Source organism: Penaeus monodon, chromosome 6 (assembly GCF_015228065.2).
Source record: "Penaeus monodon isolate SGIC_2016 chromosome 6, NSTDA_Pmon_1, whole genome shotgun sequence".
Lineage (NCBI taxonomy): Eukaryota > Metazoa > Arthropoda > Malacostraca > Decapoda > Penaeidae > Penaeus > Penaeus monodon.
Genome location: NC_051391.1, coordinates 44,311,502 through 44,326,696, shown reverse-complemented (window position 1 = coordinate 44,326,696; position 15,195 = coordinate 44,311,502). Strand labels below are relative to the sequence as shown.

At 38.6% G+C, this 15,195-nt stretch overlaps 1 protein-coding gene across 1 annotated transcript in view; it reads right to left on the bottom strand.

The window, feature by feature from the left end:
- LOC119574032 (E3 ubiquitin-protein ligase HERC2-like) overlaps positions 1-15,195 on the bottom strand; it is a 36,642-nt gene that overhangs the window by 7,224 nt on the left and 14,223 nt on the right. The window contains exons 29-45 of the mRNA XM_037921122.1: positions 14,665-15,037; positions 14,425-14,549; positions 14,044-14,180; positions 13,372-13,626; positions 12,768-12,880; positions 12,433-12,563; positions 11,815-12,052; positions 11,019-11,179; positions 10,201-10,437; positions 8,895-9,149; positions 8,653-8,782; positions 8,430-8,546; positions 8,188-8,318; positions 7,592-7,735; positions 6,136-6,264; positions 5,932-6,015; positions 3,592-3,672 (exon numbers count right to left, since the gene is read on the bottom strand). Of these exons, the coding sequence (XP_037777050.1) occupies positions 3,592-3,672; positions 5,932-6,015; positions 6,136-6,264; positions 7,592-7,735; positions 8,188-8,318; positions 8,430-8,546; positions 8,653-8,782; positions 8,895-9,149; positions 10,201-10,437; positions 11,019-11,179; positions 11,815-12,052; positions 12,433-12,563; positions 12,768-12,880; positions 13,372-13,626; positions 14,044-14,180; positions 14,425-14,549; positions 14,665-15,037 (2,841 nt within the window). The remainder of the gene's footprint in view (positions 1-3,591; positions 3,673-5,931; positions 6,016-6,135; positions 6,265-7,591; positions 7,736-8,187; positions 8,319-8,429; positions 8,547-8,652; positions 8,783-8,894; positions 9,150-10,200; positions 10,438-11,018; positions 11,180-11,814; positions 12,053-12,432; positions 12,564-12,767; positions 12,881-13,371; positions 13,627-14,043; positions 14,181-14,424; positions 14,550-14,664; positions 15,038-15,195) is intronic.

The following is a 15,195-nucleotide window of genomic DNA, read 5'->3' as shown; positions in this document are numbered from 1 at the left end:
GTAGGTTGTGTGGTAGGTGTGTGGGTTTGGTGTGTGGTAGGTGGTGTGTGTAGGGTTTGTGTGTGTAGGTGGGTGGTGTGTAGGTGTGTGTGTGTAGGTGTTGGTGTGTAGGTGTAGGTGTGTAGGGTGTGTGTTGGTGGTGTGTGGTGTGTGTAGGTTTGTGTGTGGTGTGTGTGTGGGTGTGTGTGTAGGTGTGTGTGTAGGTGTGTGTGGTGAGGTTGTGGTGGAGGTGTGTGTGTGTGGGTGTGTGGGTAGGTGGTGTGTGTAGGGTGTGCGAGGTTGTGTGGAGGGGTTGGTGTGATGGGGGTGTAGGGTGGTGTGTGTGTAGGTGTGGTGTGTGTGTAGGTTGGGGGTGTAGTGTGTGTGTGTGCTTTTTTTGTGAGTGGGTGTTGTAGGGTGTTTAGTGTGTGGTGTTATTTTTGGGTTTGTTTAGTGTTTGGGTAGGGGGTTTATTGGGGTTTGATTTGTGGTAATGTTGAGGGGGTTGGAGTTTGTGGGATTGGGGAGGGGGGGAGGGGGGAAGGGGGGAAGGGGGGGGAGGGGGGTGAGGAGGGGGGGAGTGGGGGGAGGGGGGGAGGGGGGGAGGGGGCAGGGGGGGTAGGGGGGGAGGGGGGAGGGGGGGAGGGAGGGGGGGGGGGGGGGGGGGGGGAAGAAAGAAGGGAAAGAAAAGGGAAGAGAGGGGGAGAATTTAAAAAAAAGGGGGAGAGAGAAGGGAGAGAGAGAAAAGGGGAGGAAAGAGGAAAGAAAAGGAAAGGGAAAAGAAAATGGGAAGAGGAGGACAGGAACCAAAAAGAGGAGAGAAAAAGAGAGAGAAAAAGAGGGGGAAAAAGAGGAAAAAGAGGAAAAGGAAGAGAGAAGAGGAGAGAGAGAAAAGGAGAGAAAAAGAGAGAGAAGAGAAAGGGGGAAAGGAAGAGAGAGAGAGGAAGAGAGAGAAGAGAGAGGGGGGGGGGAGAGGGAGGGGAGGGGGGAAAAGGGAGAGGGAGAGGGAGAGGGGAGGAGGGGAGAGGGAGAGGGAGGAGAAGAAAGGGGGAGGGGGAAAAGGGGAGAAAAGGAGAAAAAGAGAGAGAGAAAAAAGGGAAAAAGAGGGGGGAAAAAGAGAGAGAGGAGAGAGAGAGAGGAGAGAAAGAGAGGGGAGGGAGGAGAGAGAGGCCACAGGAGAGAGAGGAGGAGGGGAGGAGAGAAGAAGGAGAGAGGGGGAGAAGGAGAGCGAAGAGAGAGAGAGAGGGGGGGGAGAAGGGGGAAGAAGAGAGGGGGACGGGAACAGACGAGAGGAAGGAGAGAAGGGGAAAAAGAGAGAGAGAAAAAAAAAGAGAAGGGAGAGGAGAGAGAGGAGAGGAGAGAGGAGGAGAAGAGGAGCGAGAGAGAAAAGAGGAGGGGGAGAGAGGGGGAAAAGGAGACAGAGGAGGAGAAGGGGGAAGCAGAGAGAGAAGACAGACAGAGAGAGCAAGAGAGAGACAGAAGAAGAGCCCAGAGAGAAAAACCCAAAGAGAGAGAAAGAAAGAGAGAGGGGGAGAGAGAAAAAAGGAGAGAGAGAGAAAGAGGAGAGGAGAGAGAAGAGAGAGAGGGGAGAAAAAGAGAGAAGGAGAGAGAGAGAGAAGAAAAGAGAAGAGAAGAGAAGAGGGAAACAGAAGGAGGGGAAAAGAAAAGGGAAGTGGGAGGGAAAAGAAAAAAGAAACCCGAGGAGGGGGAGGAGAAGGGAGGGAGGGGGGAAGTAAAGAAAAGGACCCCCCCCCGGGGGGGAAAACGGACCCCGGCGGCCCCCATAAGATTAAAATTCTTTTCTTACTGGGGTTTCAACTTCGTAAAAGGGGTTTCAACCGAATCCCAGTACAAACCCCCTGCAGCCAATTTTAAATTTTTTAACCCGTTTTACGGAAGGAAAAGACAAAACAAGGAGCGCCCCGGCAGGGGGAAAAACCCCGGGGAAAAAAAAAAAACAGGGAAGGGGAAAAAGAAAAAAGAGAAGGAAGAAAAGGAAACCCCCCGGAACCCCAAGAAGGGAAAGAAAGAGACAAAAAGACAGAGACAGAGAAAGAGAGAGAGAAAACAAAGAAGAGAAAAGAAAAAAAAAGAGAGAGAGAAAGAAAGGGAAGAGAGAAGAAAGAGAGGAGGAGGAGAGAGGAGAGGAAATTGGAAGAGAGGCGAGGGGGGAGAGAGAGAGAGAAGGGAGAAGAGAACAAAGGGAAGAACAAGAAAGGAAAAAACCCCACAAAAAAAGGAGAGAGAAAGAGAAAAAGAGAAAAAAAGAGGGGAGAAAAAGAGAGAAAAAGGAAAGAGGAGAGAGAGAGAGGAGAGAAATAGAGAGAGGAAAAGAGAGAAGAAATAGGAGGGAAAAGGAAAGAGAGAGAGAAAAGAAAAGGAGGAGAAGGAGAGAGAAGGAGAGGAAGAGGGGAGAGGAGAAAAAAAGAGGAGAGGGGAAAAGAGAAAAAGAGAGAGGTGAAGAGAGAGAAGGAGGAGGGAGAGAAGGAGAAGAAGAGGGAGAGAGAAGAGAGGGGAAGGGGACGGAGAGAAGGGGGGAGAAAAAGGGGAGGAGAGAGAGAGAGATAGAGAGAGATTGAGATGAGATGAGAGGAGCGAGCGAGAAGAGAGAGAGAGAGCAGAGACAGACGAGAGAGTAGAGACGAGAGATAGATGAGAGAGAGAGAGACAAAAGAGAGAGAGAGACAGAGAGACAGAGCAGACAGAGAGGATGAGACAGAGAGCAAAGAGACAGAGAGAGAGAGACCAAAGCGAGAGAGAGAGGACAAAGAGAGAGAGGAGAAAGAGGAGGAGAGGAGAGAAAGAGAGAGAGAGAGAGAGACAAAGGAAAAGAAAGAGAGAGAGAGACAACAGAGAGAGAGCGAGAGAGAGAGAGAGAGAAAATGGAGACGGAGAGTAGAGAAGAGAGAGGAGAGACGAGATGAGAGAGAGAGAGAGAGACACACACAAAGAAAGAGAAGAAAGAAAAGAGAGAGAAGAGAGGACAACACACACCACACACACACACACACACACACACACACACACACACACACCACACACACACTACACACACAAGAAGAAAGAAAAGAAAAAGAGAGATAGACCACCACACACAAAGAAAGAGAGAGAAGAGAGAGAGAGATTGAGAAGGAGAGAAGAGAGAGAGAGGGAAGAACGACGAGAGATGGAGAGGAGAAGAGAGAGAGACGAGAGGAGACGAGAGAGAGACGAGGAGAGAGAGACGAGAGAGAGAGACAAAGAAAGAAAGAGAGAGAGAGACACACACACACACACAGAGAGATGAGAGATGGACGAGAGGACGAGAGAGAGATGAGACAGGCGGAGAGAGAGACGGAGAGAGAAGAGAGAGAGAGAGAGAGAGGAGATGAGAGAGAGGAGAGAGAGAGAGATGAGAGAGAGATGAGAGGGAGAGAGCAATGACGAGGAGAGACGAGAACGAGAGAGAGAGAGAGAGAGAGACACAAAGAAAGAAAGAGAGAGAGAGACACACACACACACACACACAAGAGCATAGGAGAGAAGACGAGAGACGGAGAGAGAGAGGGAGAGAGGAGAGAGAGAGAGAGAGAGAGAGAATATATCAGATGTAGAACTAGAGAAGATATGTACCTCTAACTGCTCCCTAGTATATGAAGCCTTGACGGGTGAAGGTGGTGTAGCAGCAGTGATCAGACGTTGAATCAACAGAATCTGGAACGGATAATACATGTAAACATTTGTACATTTAACCTTCTGACAGTTGTTAATATTTTCATGTCACTCACAAACCTTTAAAAAAACAATGTAAAAACTGATTTATTAGTCATTTCAGTCATTTTTAATGCATTCTACAAGGCAGCATTAATCTTTCCAGTTGCATTTAAGTTAGACAGCTTTTATAAGGATATAAGCATAATAAATTCGAAGCAAAGACCTAGAAAGAAAGAGAATTTATGTTTTAGATTTAAATATTGTGCTACAACTAATGTAGTACTTCAACCACTCACTGTCAAACCTTATTGTAACTGGTACTTTCATACTGGATGCTCAGAAAGGATTCATCCATTTCTGCTTGTTATTGCCCTTGACTTTACACTAGAAAGCTGTGCAGAGTATATGTCACTGCATTATAAGTGGTCAACTTAGGATGGTGATGAAAGATGATGATTTATAAAGGCCAATGACTGATGTATTATGAATAACTGTTGACCAATGGCACTGATGCTGAATGACTGATGATCAGGTAAGAGAGATAACAATGATGATAATGACAACATGACAATGACATCTATGACAATTTCAAAGTAGAAGTTAATGATAATAAAAGGTGATAAAAGTAATAGTATTAGTGTTATAATTGCCAATCACGAAAATTCTGGCATAATAATACCACCTAATTAACTTTAAACTACTCAGTTACTTTTTTACAGGGATATTCATTTTTTTAGTTAATTGTGCAATGTTTCACGACATATAAAATTAGTATTGGCTGTTATGGTAGTTTATTTTTGCATTTCACCTTCAAATAACTTCACTATTCTCCGATAGAGGTGAACTTGGTTCACTGTCAATAACTAGGAAAATAGATGATAATGAGGATGAATAACATCAAAATTTCATTAGTACAGATTTGCTGATTCTTAGGCAACTGTCATTAAACCCTAAAGTATTATAATTAATTTTTCATGTCATGGTTCACTTGTCTTTTTTCATACACAAGTAGATACATGTTTTATTATGCTTAATTTATTACTTTTATTATTATCTCTCTCTCTCTCTCCTATTCTAACTCTCTCCCCCTAACTCTCTCTCTCCAACTCTTACTCTCTCTTTCCCTCTAACTCTCACTTTCTCTCTCTCTCTCTCTCTCTCTCTCTCTCTTCTCTTCTCTTTCTCTTTCTCTTTCTCTTTCTCTTTCTCTCTCTCTCTCTCTCTCTTTCTCTCTCTCTCTCTCTCCTATCCACCCTCTCTTCAGCATATCTCCTCCCATATATCTTCTATATCTCCCTGTCTGCTTCCCATCCCCTTTTCCTCTCCATTTTCTATGGCATCGGTAACTTTTTTGCACTTCAGCACTAGGACAAAACACACTTTCTGGAGCTGAAATTCAAGATCTACAAACCTTAACTATAAAAACGAAAGATAAAACTTTGATGCCATTTGTGCAACTGGCCATGAAGGTGAGGTTGCCAAAATGTTTTTTTTTTTCCGGGTTATTTCAGTTGACTTATCATGAAAGTAATAGAATCAGGTGTTATCTAATGATCAGATATAACTGCATGTCTTAATATACAGCAAATACATGTGTTTTTCCATTATACTTCTGTTATATATGAAAATAACACAGAATATAAAATCTCTACTGCTTAGGCTGAAGCAAGGCACCAAGCTGACAAGGACAGGCACTTGCAACTGCCAAGGTTTGCAATAAAGCCTTCATTCCACATACATAGTTCTGTACTGAATAAACTGCCTCAGTATTTACTGCCTTATCATTTTCATGATGCATGTCATAATGAACCTTCCTGCAATTTTTCATAAATTTCTCTGGCTTCTCAAATTATACGGAATATTTACAAAATATTATTTACAAGACCTACAGAGCAATGTTGCCTATTCATATTTTCTTCCATCATAACAAAACCAACAATCAAAGCAAAGTTACCTATAACTATTTTTTTTCATCATGAATGCTAAAAAGATCAAGATGATCTAGAAATTGTTTAACATGCATTTAAAGAACACATTCTATAAGCAGATTGTACAAACTTTAATGACAGACTGACTTTCATTATCACAACAGATTACATCATCCTAATGCACTGATCCAGACAGCAGAAGTTTATAATTTCCACTTCATTCATTCAGCCACTGTGCACTGTAAGCAGTTATACATTAATGCAGAGCTGAGATAAATTTGGCTTATCTATCACTGAAGATGAAAATAGCTTTCAGACATTTCTTGAAGACCTTTCTTATTACAGATGATACACATTTCATTGACATCCCAAAGGGATTTTTAGATGGAAGATCCTCATTGATATGGGGAGATATCTGTAGATAGACATTAATAATCTCAAATTTCATCCAAAAAGCACAAAAGAAATCTAGGTCATCAGTGGCATAGCGCAAAACATTCCTGGTGTTTCGTATGGAGTTTGTTGCAGAACATACCCATGGCCTCCTTATGTACCACTGGAAGGAGTTTTCAGACGAGCCGCTGCTACTAACTTCCATGAAGTCCCATGGTGAGAACAAGTCCACTGATGTTGTTGTTGGGTCACCTTCTCCAAATGCCACATTCTATACAGAGGCAGTAATCATACTTTACAACAGCACCAACATTCATCTGAATGACCTAGCTCCATGAGAGTCATCCAACAAGGGTATTCAGCCTCTCATCTCATTATAAGGAATTCAGCCCTTTCTTAAAAATGACTGCTGTGTTTTGTCAAGTCTCTTCTAACCAGTGCTCAAGTAGCATAGCCTCTATTAAAGTGGCTGCTTCTCATTTAAGACCGATGGTATTTCTTTTTCATTTGTTTTCTTCATTTTTTTGTTACAATGGCTAGTATGTTATACAGATAAGTCTTACACATAATAATAGACATGAAAACAAAACTTACTTCTTTTTCTAAGGGATTCTGAGTTGCTCCATTGCAAAATTTCATATACAATTGGTCACTTCTAATGACAAAATTTTTCCTATTAATCTATATCTACCTATTATTTAACCTATTGGATCCAGGTGATGTGAATGCCTTGCCATGAAAAAAATTGGCCAAGAGGTGAGTGACAGGAAACTCTTGTCATGGGAAACTGTTACTGAGTGTCAGCAAGTCCTGTTCCTGCTAGACTTCCACCAGTCCAAAAGGTGAAGTTTACCATCCGTCAACTATCCCTGAGAAAGGGCCTTCTCTAGGCAGGACACTATGTCCATACACAGGAACCTATTCCTACCCACTGTTACCTGCAGTGTAGGGTGTGTTACATAACACTGAATAATATGAATATATAAAAAATAAAAATTGTAACTGCTACTGAATGTAAACTTAACAGAGTCTGCTCAACTAAATTAGTCAATCATAATCTTAATAAAGGGCAAATATGAACCTTGGAAAATGGCAAAATGGCAAAAATGCATCTGCAAAAAAGAGCTAACAGCACTGCAAAGAGAAGGTGCAGAGTCTTAACCCCAGATCCAACAGGTTAATATATGCAGTATTCTTTTTATTTCTCTTGTTATCTTTGCATTTAAGTCAAAGTTTGTACAAAAAAAAATATTAATGCTTTCTTGACATATGTTGGGTGTCCCATTTCACTTTGTTACGTACCTTTCATTTCACTTTTACAGCATAATTACAAAAATACAGCGCATCATGACTTTTTAAACTTAAGATGATGACATGTGCAATAGCATAAACCAAAAGAGAGTTCCTACTACCTAGTTTTAGGAACTATAATACATGAGAGCCTCAATGACTTTCATGAACCTGATAACAGGTACCACAATTACCTCTTTCTGTACTAACCATTTACCTGTAGCTAGGGTTTCTCACATTATAGCTATCATAACAGTCAACCAACCACATATGCACTAAAAAAAAAGCAACAAAGACAGCTCACAAACCTCTGAGCTCTGACTGGTGTCTTCTCCTGCATCAAGATTGTTGGTGGAGGTACTGATATCATTAGTCGGCTGCAAAAGGACCAGCCTTAAGAGAGACTGATGGGTGAGAAGAGCTCGACAACCCCGTATCACCAACATACGAATCTGTGGGAAAATGGGTGTTATTCAGGTCTTCTCTCTTGATATTAGTCTATTCCAGTAATTCCCAAAGCATCTATTCAGTTATAGCATCCTAAACTCATAAGTATCTTTCTGCAGCATCCTTTTCATAACCTGCCCCCTTCTCTTGCCTACCTCACATTAATTTTTATATTTTTACCAGAGCACATCTTCCCCTGTTCTACAAATTAGATAATCATAGGCTACACACCCAAATGACAAACAAAATTCCCCTGAAGAATGCGACTAACTTACAACATTCATAGAGTTTAATTCACTGTGGAATGTTGCAACACCTTTAAATACTTTTCACAACACCCAGGTGTTTCAGCACTCAGTTTGATTACCTCTGGTCTATTCTAAGAGAGATGGACAACATGCTCATTATAAGTAGATATGATACAAATAACAAATTATACACATTATCAACTTCCAACCTGTTGTATTCTTAGGAGAGTTGGAGACAGAGACAATGGTGTTGACACATGGAAATTTCTTGTATAATCACCAGCTAGAGCAACCAGTGAAACCCACATTTGCACACATGCTGCAGTTATGCTTAAACGATCTGTTGGACGATAGAAATTATAATTTTTTTTCATATTAATCAAATGTCAATATTTTTTAACTCTCAAAAAATATTTGATGCAGGAAGAATATTACAAAACATAAAACCTACCTATAGCAAACTGTTTAGTAGGAGATGGCACAACTGAAGACAGGCCAAGTTTCAACAGGGTACCACCTTCATGTGGCTGAACATAGACTTTGTGGTGACCAATGCGTGCAATTGTACCTGTTAAGAAATAATAAAAAACACTGTAAAATGTAACTTCAAAATACCTGTACCTGCATCACACAATAATAAAAGAAATCTGTTGGAAAACATGTAAAATACTTACCAATTGCTTCATCTTCTAGAAGAACATTGCCCCCTAATCTAGGTCTGGCATCAAGACCCCCAATCACAGCCAAAGATGCTGCTACCCCGGCAGCCTGTCCAACTAAACTGCCAGGTCTGCAATCATCAACCTGAAGAGAGACAAATTATCCATCAATATCTATGGAGAATTAAGGTGACTACTTAGTTTAATTAGCAACAACATGAGTGTATTTCATACTTGCATCCACAAAGGATACTAACCTTCAACTGGAACTGAGCCAGATCAGACAACAGTTGAGCCACTAAGCTCAGGCGATCTGTGATGGCATCATTAATAACACTGTTCCATACAGGGAGAGCATGTAAAGTTCTTACAAGGGACACTACAGCCTCCACAACTGTACTTGAATGAGTTGCAGTAATTGCAACACAAGTACCACGAGCCTTCTTGCCTGAAATGAATGTAGGACATTGCATGAACATCCAAGAAAATAAATTATGTGTCAAATTGTTTATCTTTTACTTATTTTTGTAATATTTACTATCAGAAGGATGCAGGTGTATTCACACAGATAAACAAATGTATTCTTAGACAAAGAAAAGAAATTAGCATGAGAATCAGATAAACATTTAATTTCTGAAAATCAAAACCAAAATAAGTATCATACAAACTACAGCATCAGAGGAAGCAGACATACTTAAAACAATGAGAGTATACTAATTTTTCAAAAGAAAGATATCAAGAAATCTTATCAATATAATATTGAACAAATAGATTGATGAATATCTGGAAAAACAATTAAGTTGTAAAGTATGAATTATGAATGAAAATTACTAACTAATATATATAATATATATATTACATAATAATATATATATAATATATATATATATTGTATGTATGAATATATATATATATATAATTAATATAATATATATATATATATATATAATTATATATATTATATATATATACTATATATATTATATTAATATATATATATATATATAATATAATATATATAATATAATATATATAATATATATTATATTATATAATATATAATATATATATATATATATATAATTATAATATATTATCTCTCTCTCTCTCTCTCTCTCTCTCTCTCTCTCTCTCTCTCTCTCTCTCTCTCTCTCTCTCTCTCTCTATATATATATATATATATATATATATATATATATGTATATATATATATGTATATATGTATATATGTATATATGTATATATGTATATCTGTATATATGTATATATGTATATCTGTATATCTGAATATCTGTATATCTGTATATCTATACATCTATACATCTATACATCTATACATCTATACATCTATACATCTATACATCTATCTATCTATATTATATATATGTACACACACACACACACACACACACACACACACACACACACACACACACACACACACACACACACACACACTCACACACATACATACATACATACATACATACAACAACACAACACACACACACACACACACACACACACACACACACACACACACACACACACACACACACACACACACATATATATGCCACCCAAAGAAAACAAAATATGGAGTCTCACCCTTCTGTAGAGGGAGGCAGGTCCTAAAAATGTTTGCGCAAGGGTCAGTAGGAGGCTAACCCAAGGGGGTGTTGCTAAGTTGCGACAGAGAACTGGGGAGCAGCTCACGGATCGAATCAATCCCAGTGTAGCCCACGACTTGTGTTGCTCTTCTAGGATGGGGTCACGCTCATCTGACTGAGTTGTTCCAGCCTGCAAAGATAAGAAGTTGTTGAAAAGGTAGGAATGAAAGTGAATATCTTCACTAGACAAGAGATGTATTTGAAAGTTTCAATTATATCTCTATCAGAAATACATGTATTTCTGACAAAGATACAATCAAAACCGGTCAAATACATCTCTTGTATTGTGAAGATATTCATTCTCATTCATGCCTTTTCTATATTTGTCTACAAGAATACAGTTCATAATAAGTTGTACAGAAATGAAACAAAGAAGGTTTTATATTTCTTCTTAGCCCTAATAACCAAATCCATTAATGTTATATATAAAAATAAGCCAAAAGATATCAATTCTGTAGTCTAGTATTAGCTCATTCATGTCATAAATGCAAATCTAATGATAGCTACTTAAAAACATTTTCTAAATTAGTGCTCACGGTAACTAACAAACCTAGTAATATATATTGTGGGACAAAAATTAACATTATCATTAAGAAAAAAAAAAAAAAAAAAAAAAATGCTTTCAGTTTAGAACTTTAGTAAAATCTCTAACAAAAAAACCCAAATTTCTCATAGATACTCATGATGAACATAAAAAAAACATGAACAGACCTGAACAATGCCATGGAGCAAGGCAGCCAGGGTGCGGACACTGGACTGGGACATGCACTGAGCAGTCAGACCAGTTGATATAGTCACAGATCTTAATAAGTGAAGGCATGAATCACGGAGGACCAAGATGGGGTGTTTCCTTACATAGCTGGATTCAGTCACTAGAAAAGAAAAAAAAGTTAATGACACTTAAAAAATAAGTAAATAAAATAAAAAAAAATAAAAAAAAAAATTAAAAAAAATAAAATAAAATTAGTAACAAGAGATAAAAGTTACTGTCATGATCAATAGGAGAGAGAGAGGGGAGAGGGGGGGGGAGTGAGGGGGGGGGAGAGAGAGAGAGAGAGAGAGAGAGAGAGAGAGAGAGAGAGAGAGAGAGAGAGAGAGAGAGAGAGAGAGAGAGAGAGAGAGAAAGAGAGAGAGAGAGAGAGAGAGAGAAGAGAGAGAGAGAGAGAGAGAGAGAGAGAGAGAGAGAGAGAGAGAGAGAGAGAGAGAGAGAGAGCAATGTTTTCTTTGTAATAAGACAAAAAGCCTCAACAATTGTCATGCCTATAATAGCATTTTATATCATAATAAACCAAAAGCAATGCTTAATCTGAAACTCAGATCAGACAACCAGCATTACCATATATTCACTACCACAAATATATCAAGTCATCCTCATTAAACTATTCCCTTTACCTAGTTATATTGTATGGTAAATCCTTATTATTCCTCACTAATAGGCATTTAAGTGACAGTGCTAAGTAACCCCCAAAAAAGTACAGGGGAGCAAGAGCAGCACAGGGAAACATACCTTCCTCCTCTTCTGTGTCCGACTCACTCTCAGGAGGCTGAGGCAGTGGGGAATCCACCAGCTTCAGGTCATACTTCCCCTCCTTGCCCATCCTGTATGAATTGGTGGACCCGTTATCCCACTGCACCCGGATCCAACCATCCTCTCCTAGCTCTCCAATGACAGTGCCCTCACCAGGAAGAGGTCCATCCTGGTCGCCCCATTTCCAGTCTATGCCACGAACAACTCTCGTCCCAACCTGAGAGTGAGAGAGACATTTTGTCAAGAGGTTTAATTATCAGTACCATTCTATATTCTGGCAGGAATTTTAACACTATATAAAAAATACTCAAATATAGCTGGGGCTGTGTTGATGTCCTGGGCAAATATCAAAATCTAAATGATAAATATACATCTTGATAATAATCATCATGAAAAAAGTAGAATTAGATGTTAGGGAATATACTGGTAGAAAAGCAATACCATTGACTATATTAGTAATACCTAGAGAGAGAAAGTTTGTAACAGAATAAGCCTTATAAAATTTGAGAGGTCAGTAGTTATGATGCAAACATTGAACAATCACAGATAAAAATACTAAGGCATCTAAATTATTCCCTAATCACTTCTACTATGCACCTTCATCATAGCAGCAAGTTCTGGACCAGAAAGAGGAGGGGGTGGCATGGCAGGTTTCTTTGCAGCTTCTTCAAAGATTGCTACCATTTCTTCCTTATCAGCTTCTCTGTTGGCAGAGGAACTTGATGGGCCTGAAAAACAAAATAAAATATGCACTGCTTTATTGAGGAAAAAAATTATCTCCTTTACTGATCTACTTCACCTATCAGGAACAAGAGTAACAAATAACTAATCCTATGTAATATAATTCTCTCTCACAGACACACACACACACACACACACACACACACACACACACACACACAAATTGATTGTACAGTCTCATAATAATTTACCAATAAGCCTGAGTAACGTCTGTATCAATGCCAAAAGCCCCCCTGATACCAGGAGACTCAGGTCAGCTCCAGTGTGAGCTCTTGTCGTAAGGCACACCAAAGACAGTACAAATCTGTGGAAGAAATAAAATCAAATTAATGTATTACAAATTGCTGAAAATGTTTTTAAGAATCACAGCTGATCTTACTTTGAATAAAATAATCGAAGAACAATAATATGCTACTACTACAAACAAAACAGCAACAATTGTATCATATCTGTTTTCTTCAAGGATTTCTGAAAGAATGAATAGTACATGAATGTAAAAAGCTATTAATGGATTAAAGAACATGGAAATCCTTTCTTTAGCAGAGTAAATAATCTTTTATAATTGGGTTTAAACTTTCTTACAAAACAAAGAAAACCAAAGCATAAAATTTCACCTGTATCATCTAACAATGTATCAAGGTCTTTAATAATAACTTTCTTACCAAAAAATGGTAGAGAGAAAGAATGGAAAAGAAAGCCAATTCCCAATTTAAAAAAAAAATCTAAATATATATCCAAGAATATCACATTAGGTAATAACAACGCAAATAACAAGAGAAGGGAAATAACACGTACCTTGATAATGGCATGGAGGCTAAAATGTTATGATCTCGGCAGCTAAGGTTGGAGTCTTTGTAAGTGGGGTTGTCTCGGCCCTTCAGCAACCTTCCAGTTGAGTGTGCCGCAACGCAATGCTGCTCTGCCTTCAGCACATGCGCACGAAGCTCTCCCACAGCCCATTCCCAAACTTGTGCCCAAGCAGCCCTTAAAACTGCTCGTTGATATACAGGAACAAGTGGAATGTTCTCCAAACAGTCAGGAAGAACAAGACTGTAAAATACATCCAATAATTAAATATTCAACTTGAACTCTCATAAAAAAATTTAAAAATCTCATTATATTTCCAATATTTCTGTATTCATTAATCACATCATACAAGTAGCAGATCTTTCTTTATCTCTTATCAATATCTATTTATACATCTTTATCTATATCCATATCTATCTATCTATCTATATAGATAGATAGTTAGAAATAGATATAAATAGATAGATATATATCTAAATCTATCTATATAGATAGATATATATCTATCTATAAATATATAGATATATATCTAAAACTACCTATTCATCTAATATCTATCTATCTACCTATCCATCTATCTATCTATCTATTCTATAGTTGAGCAACTACTCTATACACAATCAGAGGTAGTCCTCAATGGATATGAAAGAATTAACTCACGTGTTCTTGGGAGCAAATGGAAGCAAACCCAGCCAACCATTAATGAGAGTGAGTCTCACTGAAGGTAGCAGATTATTCTTCTGAACAAGGCCAAGAAACATTTCTATGCCCTGTAAACGTGTCTCGGCTCTTTCCATCTGAAAATTCCAAAAGTGAAATGTCAATGATAGATTTTTTTCAACCTTTTATACAAAAATGAGGTGACAAATACTCTTGTAGGAAGCATATACATAAGAATTGTGCTGAGATCACTTGACATTTAAACATATGGGTGAATATAAATATAACGGAAGAAGAAATGGAAAGAAAATGCATAGTAAATAGAAAAATATTATAATCAACAAATATGCTTGAGAAAATCTGTAGCAAAGAAATACATACCTGTGAGAAAAATGCCTTACGCATTGCTTCAATATCAATAGTCTCCTCTGAACATACAAATTCAATTATTTTTGTAGAAATTTCAACAACCTTTGCTGTTGATGGAGGAGCTGTTGGAGTCAAGACTGTGGAGGAATCAAAATGGTTGCAACATTACTCTTACAGCATCAATGATCAATCAATTTTATTTCTAAACAAAGTTATTATACCAATTTTTGCCACTAAGTGTCTCCTACTTACGTGAGGATGGCCTTGAAGGGGAGTGCGTTGCCCCAGGTGGTGAAGGGGACCGTTTCAGGTTGAGGCTAACAGATGCTTTCTTCCCTTCAATGGGAGGTTTCTTCAATTCAGTTGGCACCTTCTTCTCTTTATCAGTCCCATCTACATCTCCATCTACTTTGATGTTGTTGTCAAGAGTTGGATCCCCTGGTAGCCGGCTAAGATCCAAGGGTTCTGTAAGGTCCTTGCAAAGGTCTTCTCCCTTGTCCAGGTGACCACTTCTGACGTCCAAATCACAACCATCATTACCGTTGGGTCCGGCCTCACTCATGCTGTGGCTGCTGCTGCTGATGCTGATGTCTTCCACTGATCCTGATGTTCCTTTGGTGTCCTGCTGAAGAAAGTATTGTCACTCAGAAACTCTGAATATAATAAATGGAATGAATAATACTTTTATTATGTTCTTACTGCCCACCAACAAAATAAAAAGGTATTATCTAAAACAACAAATCCAACATCACACACTGTATGAACCTTAGGAATGTGATAGTT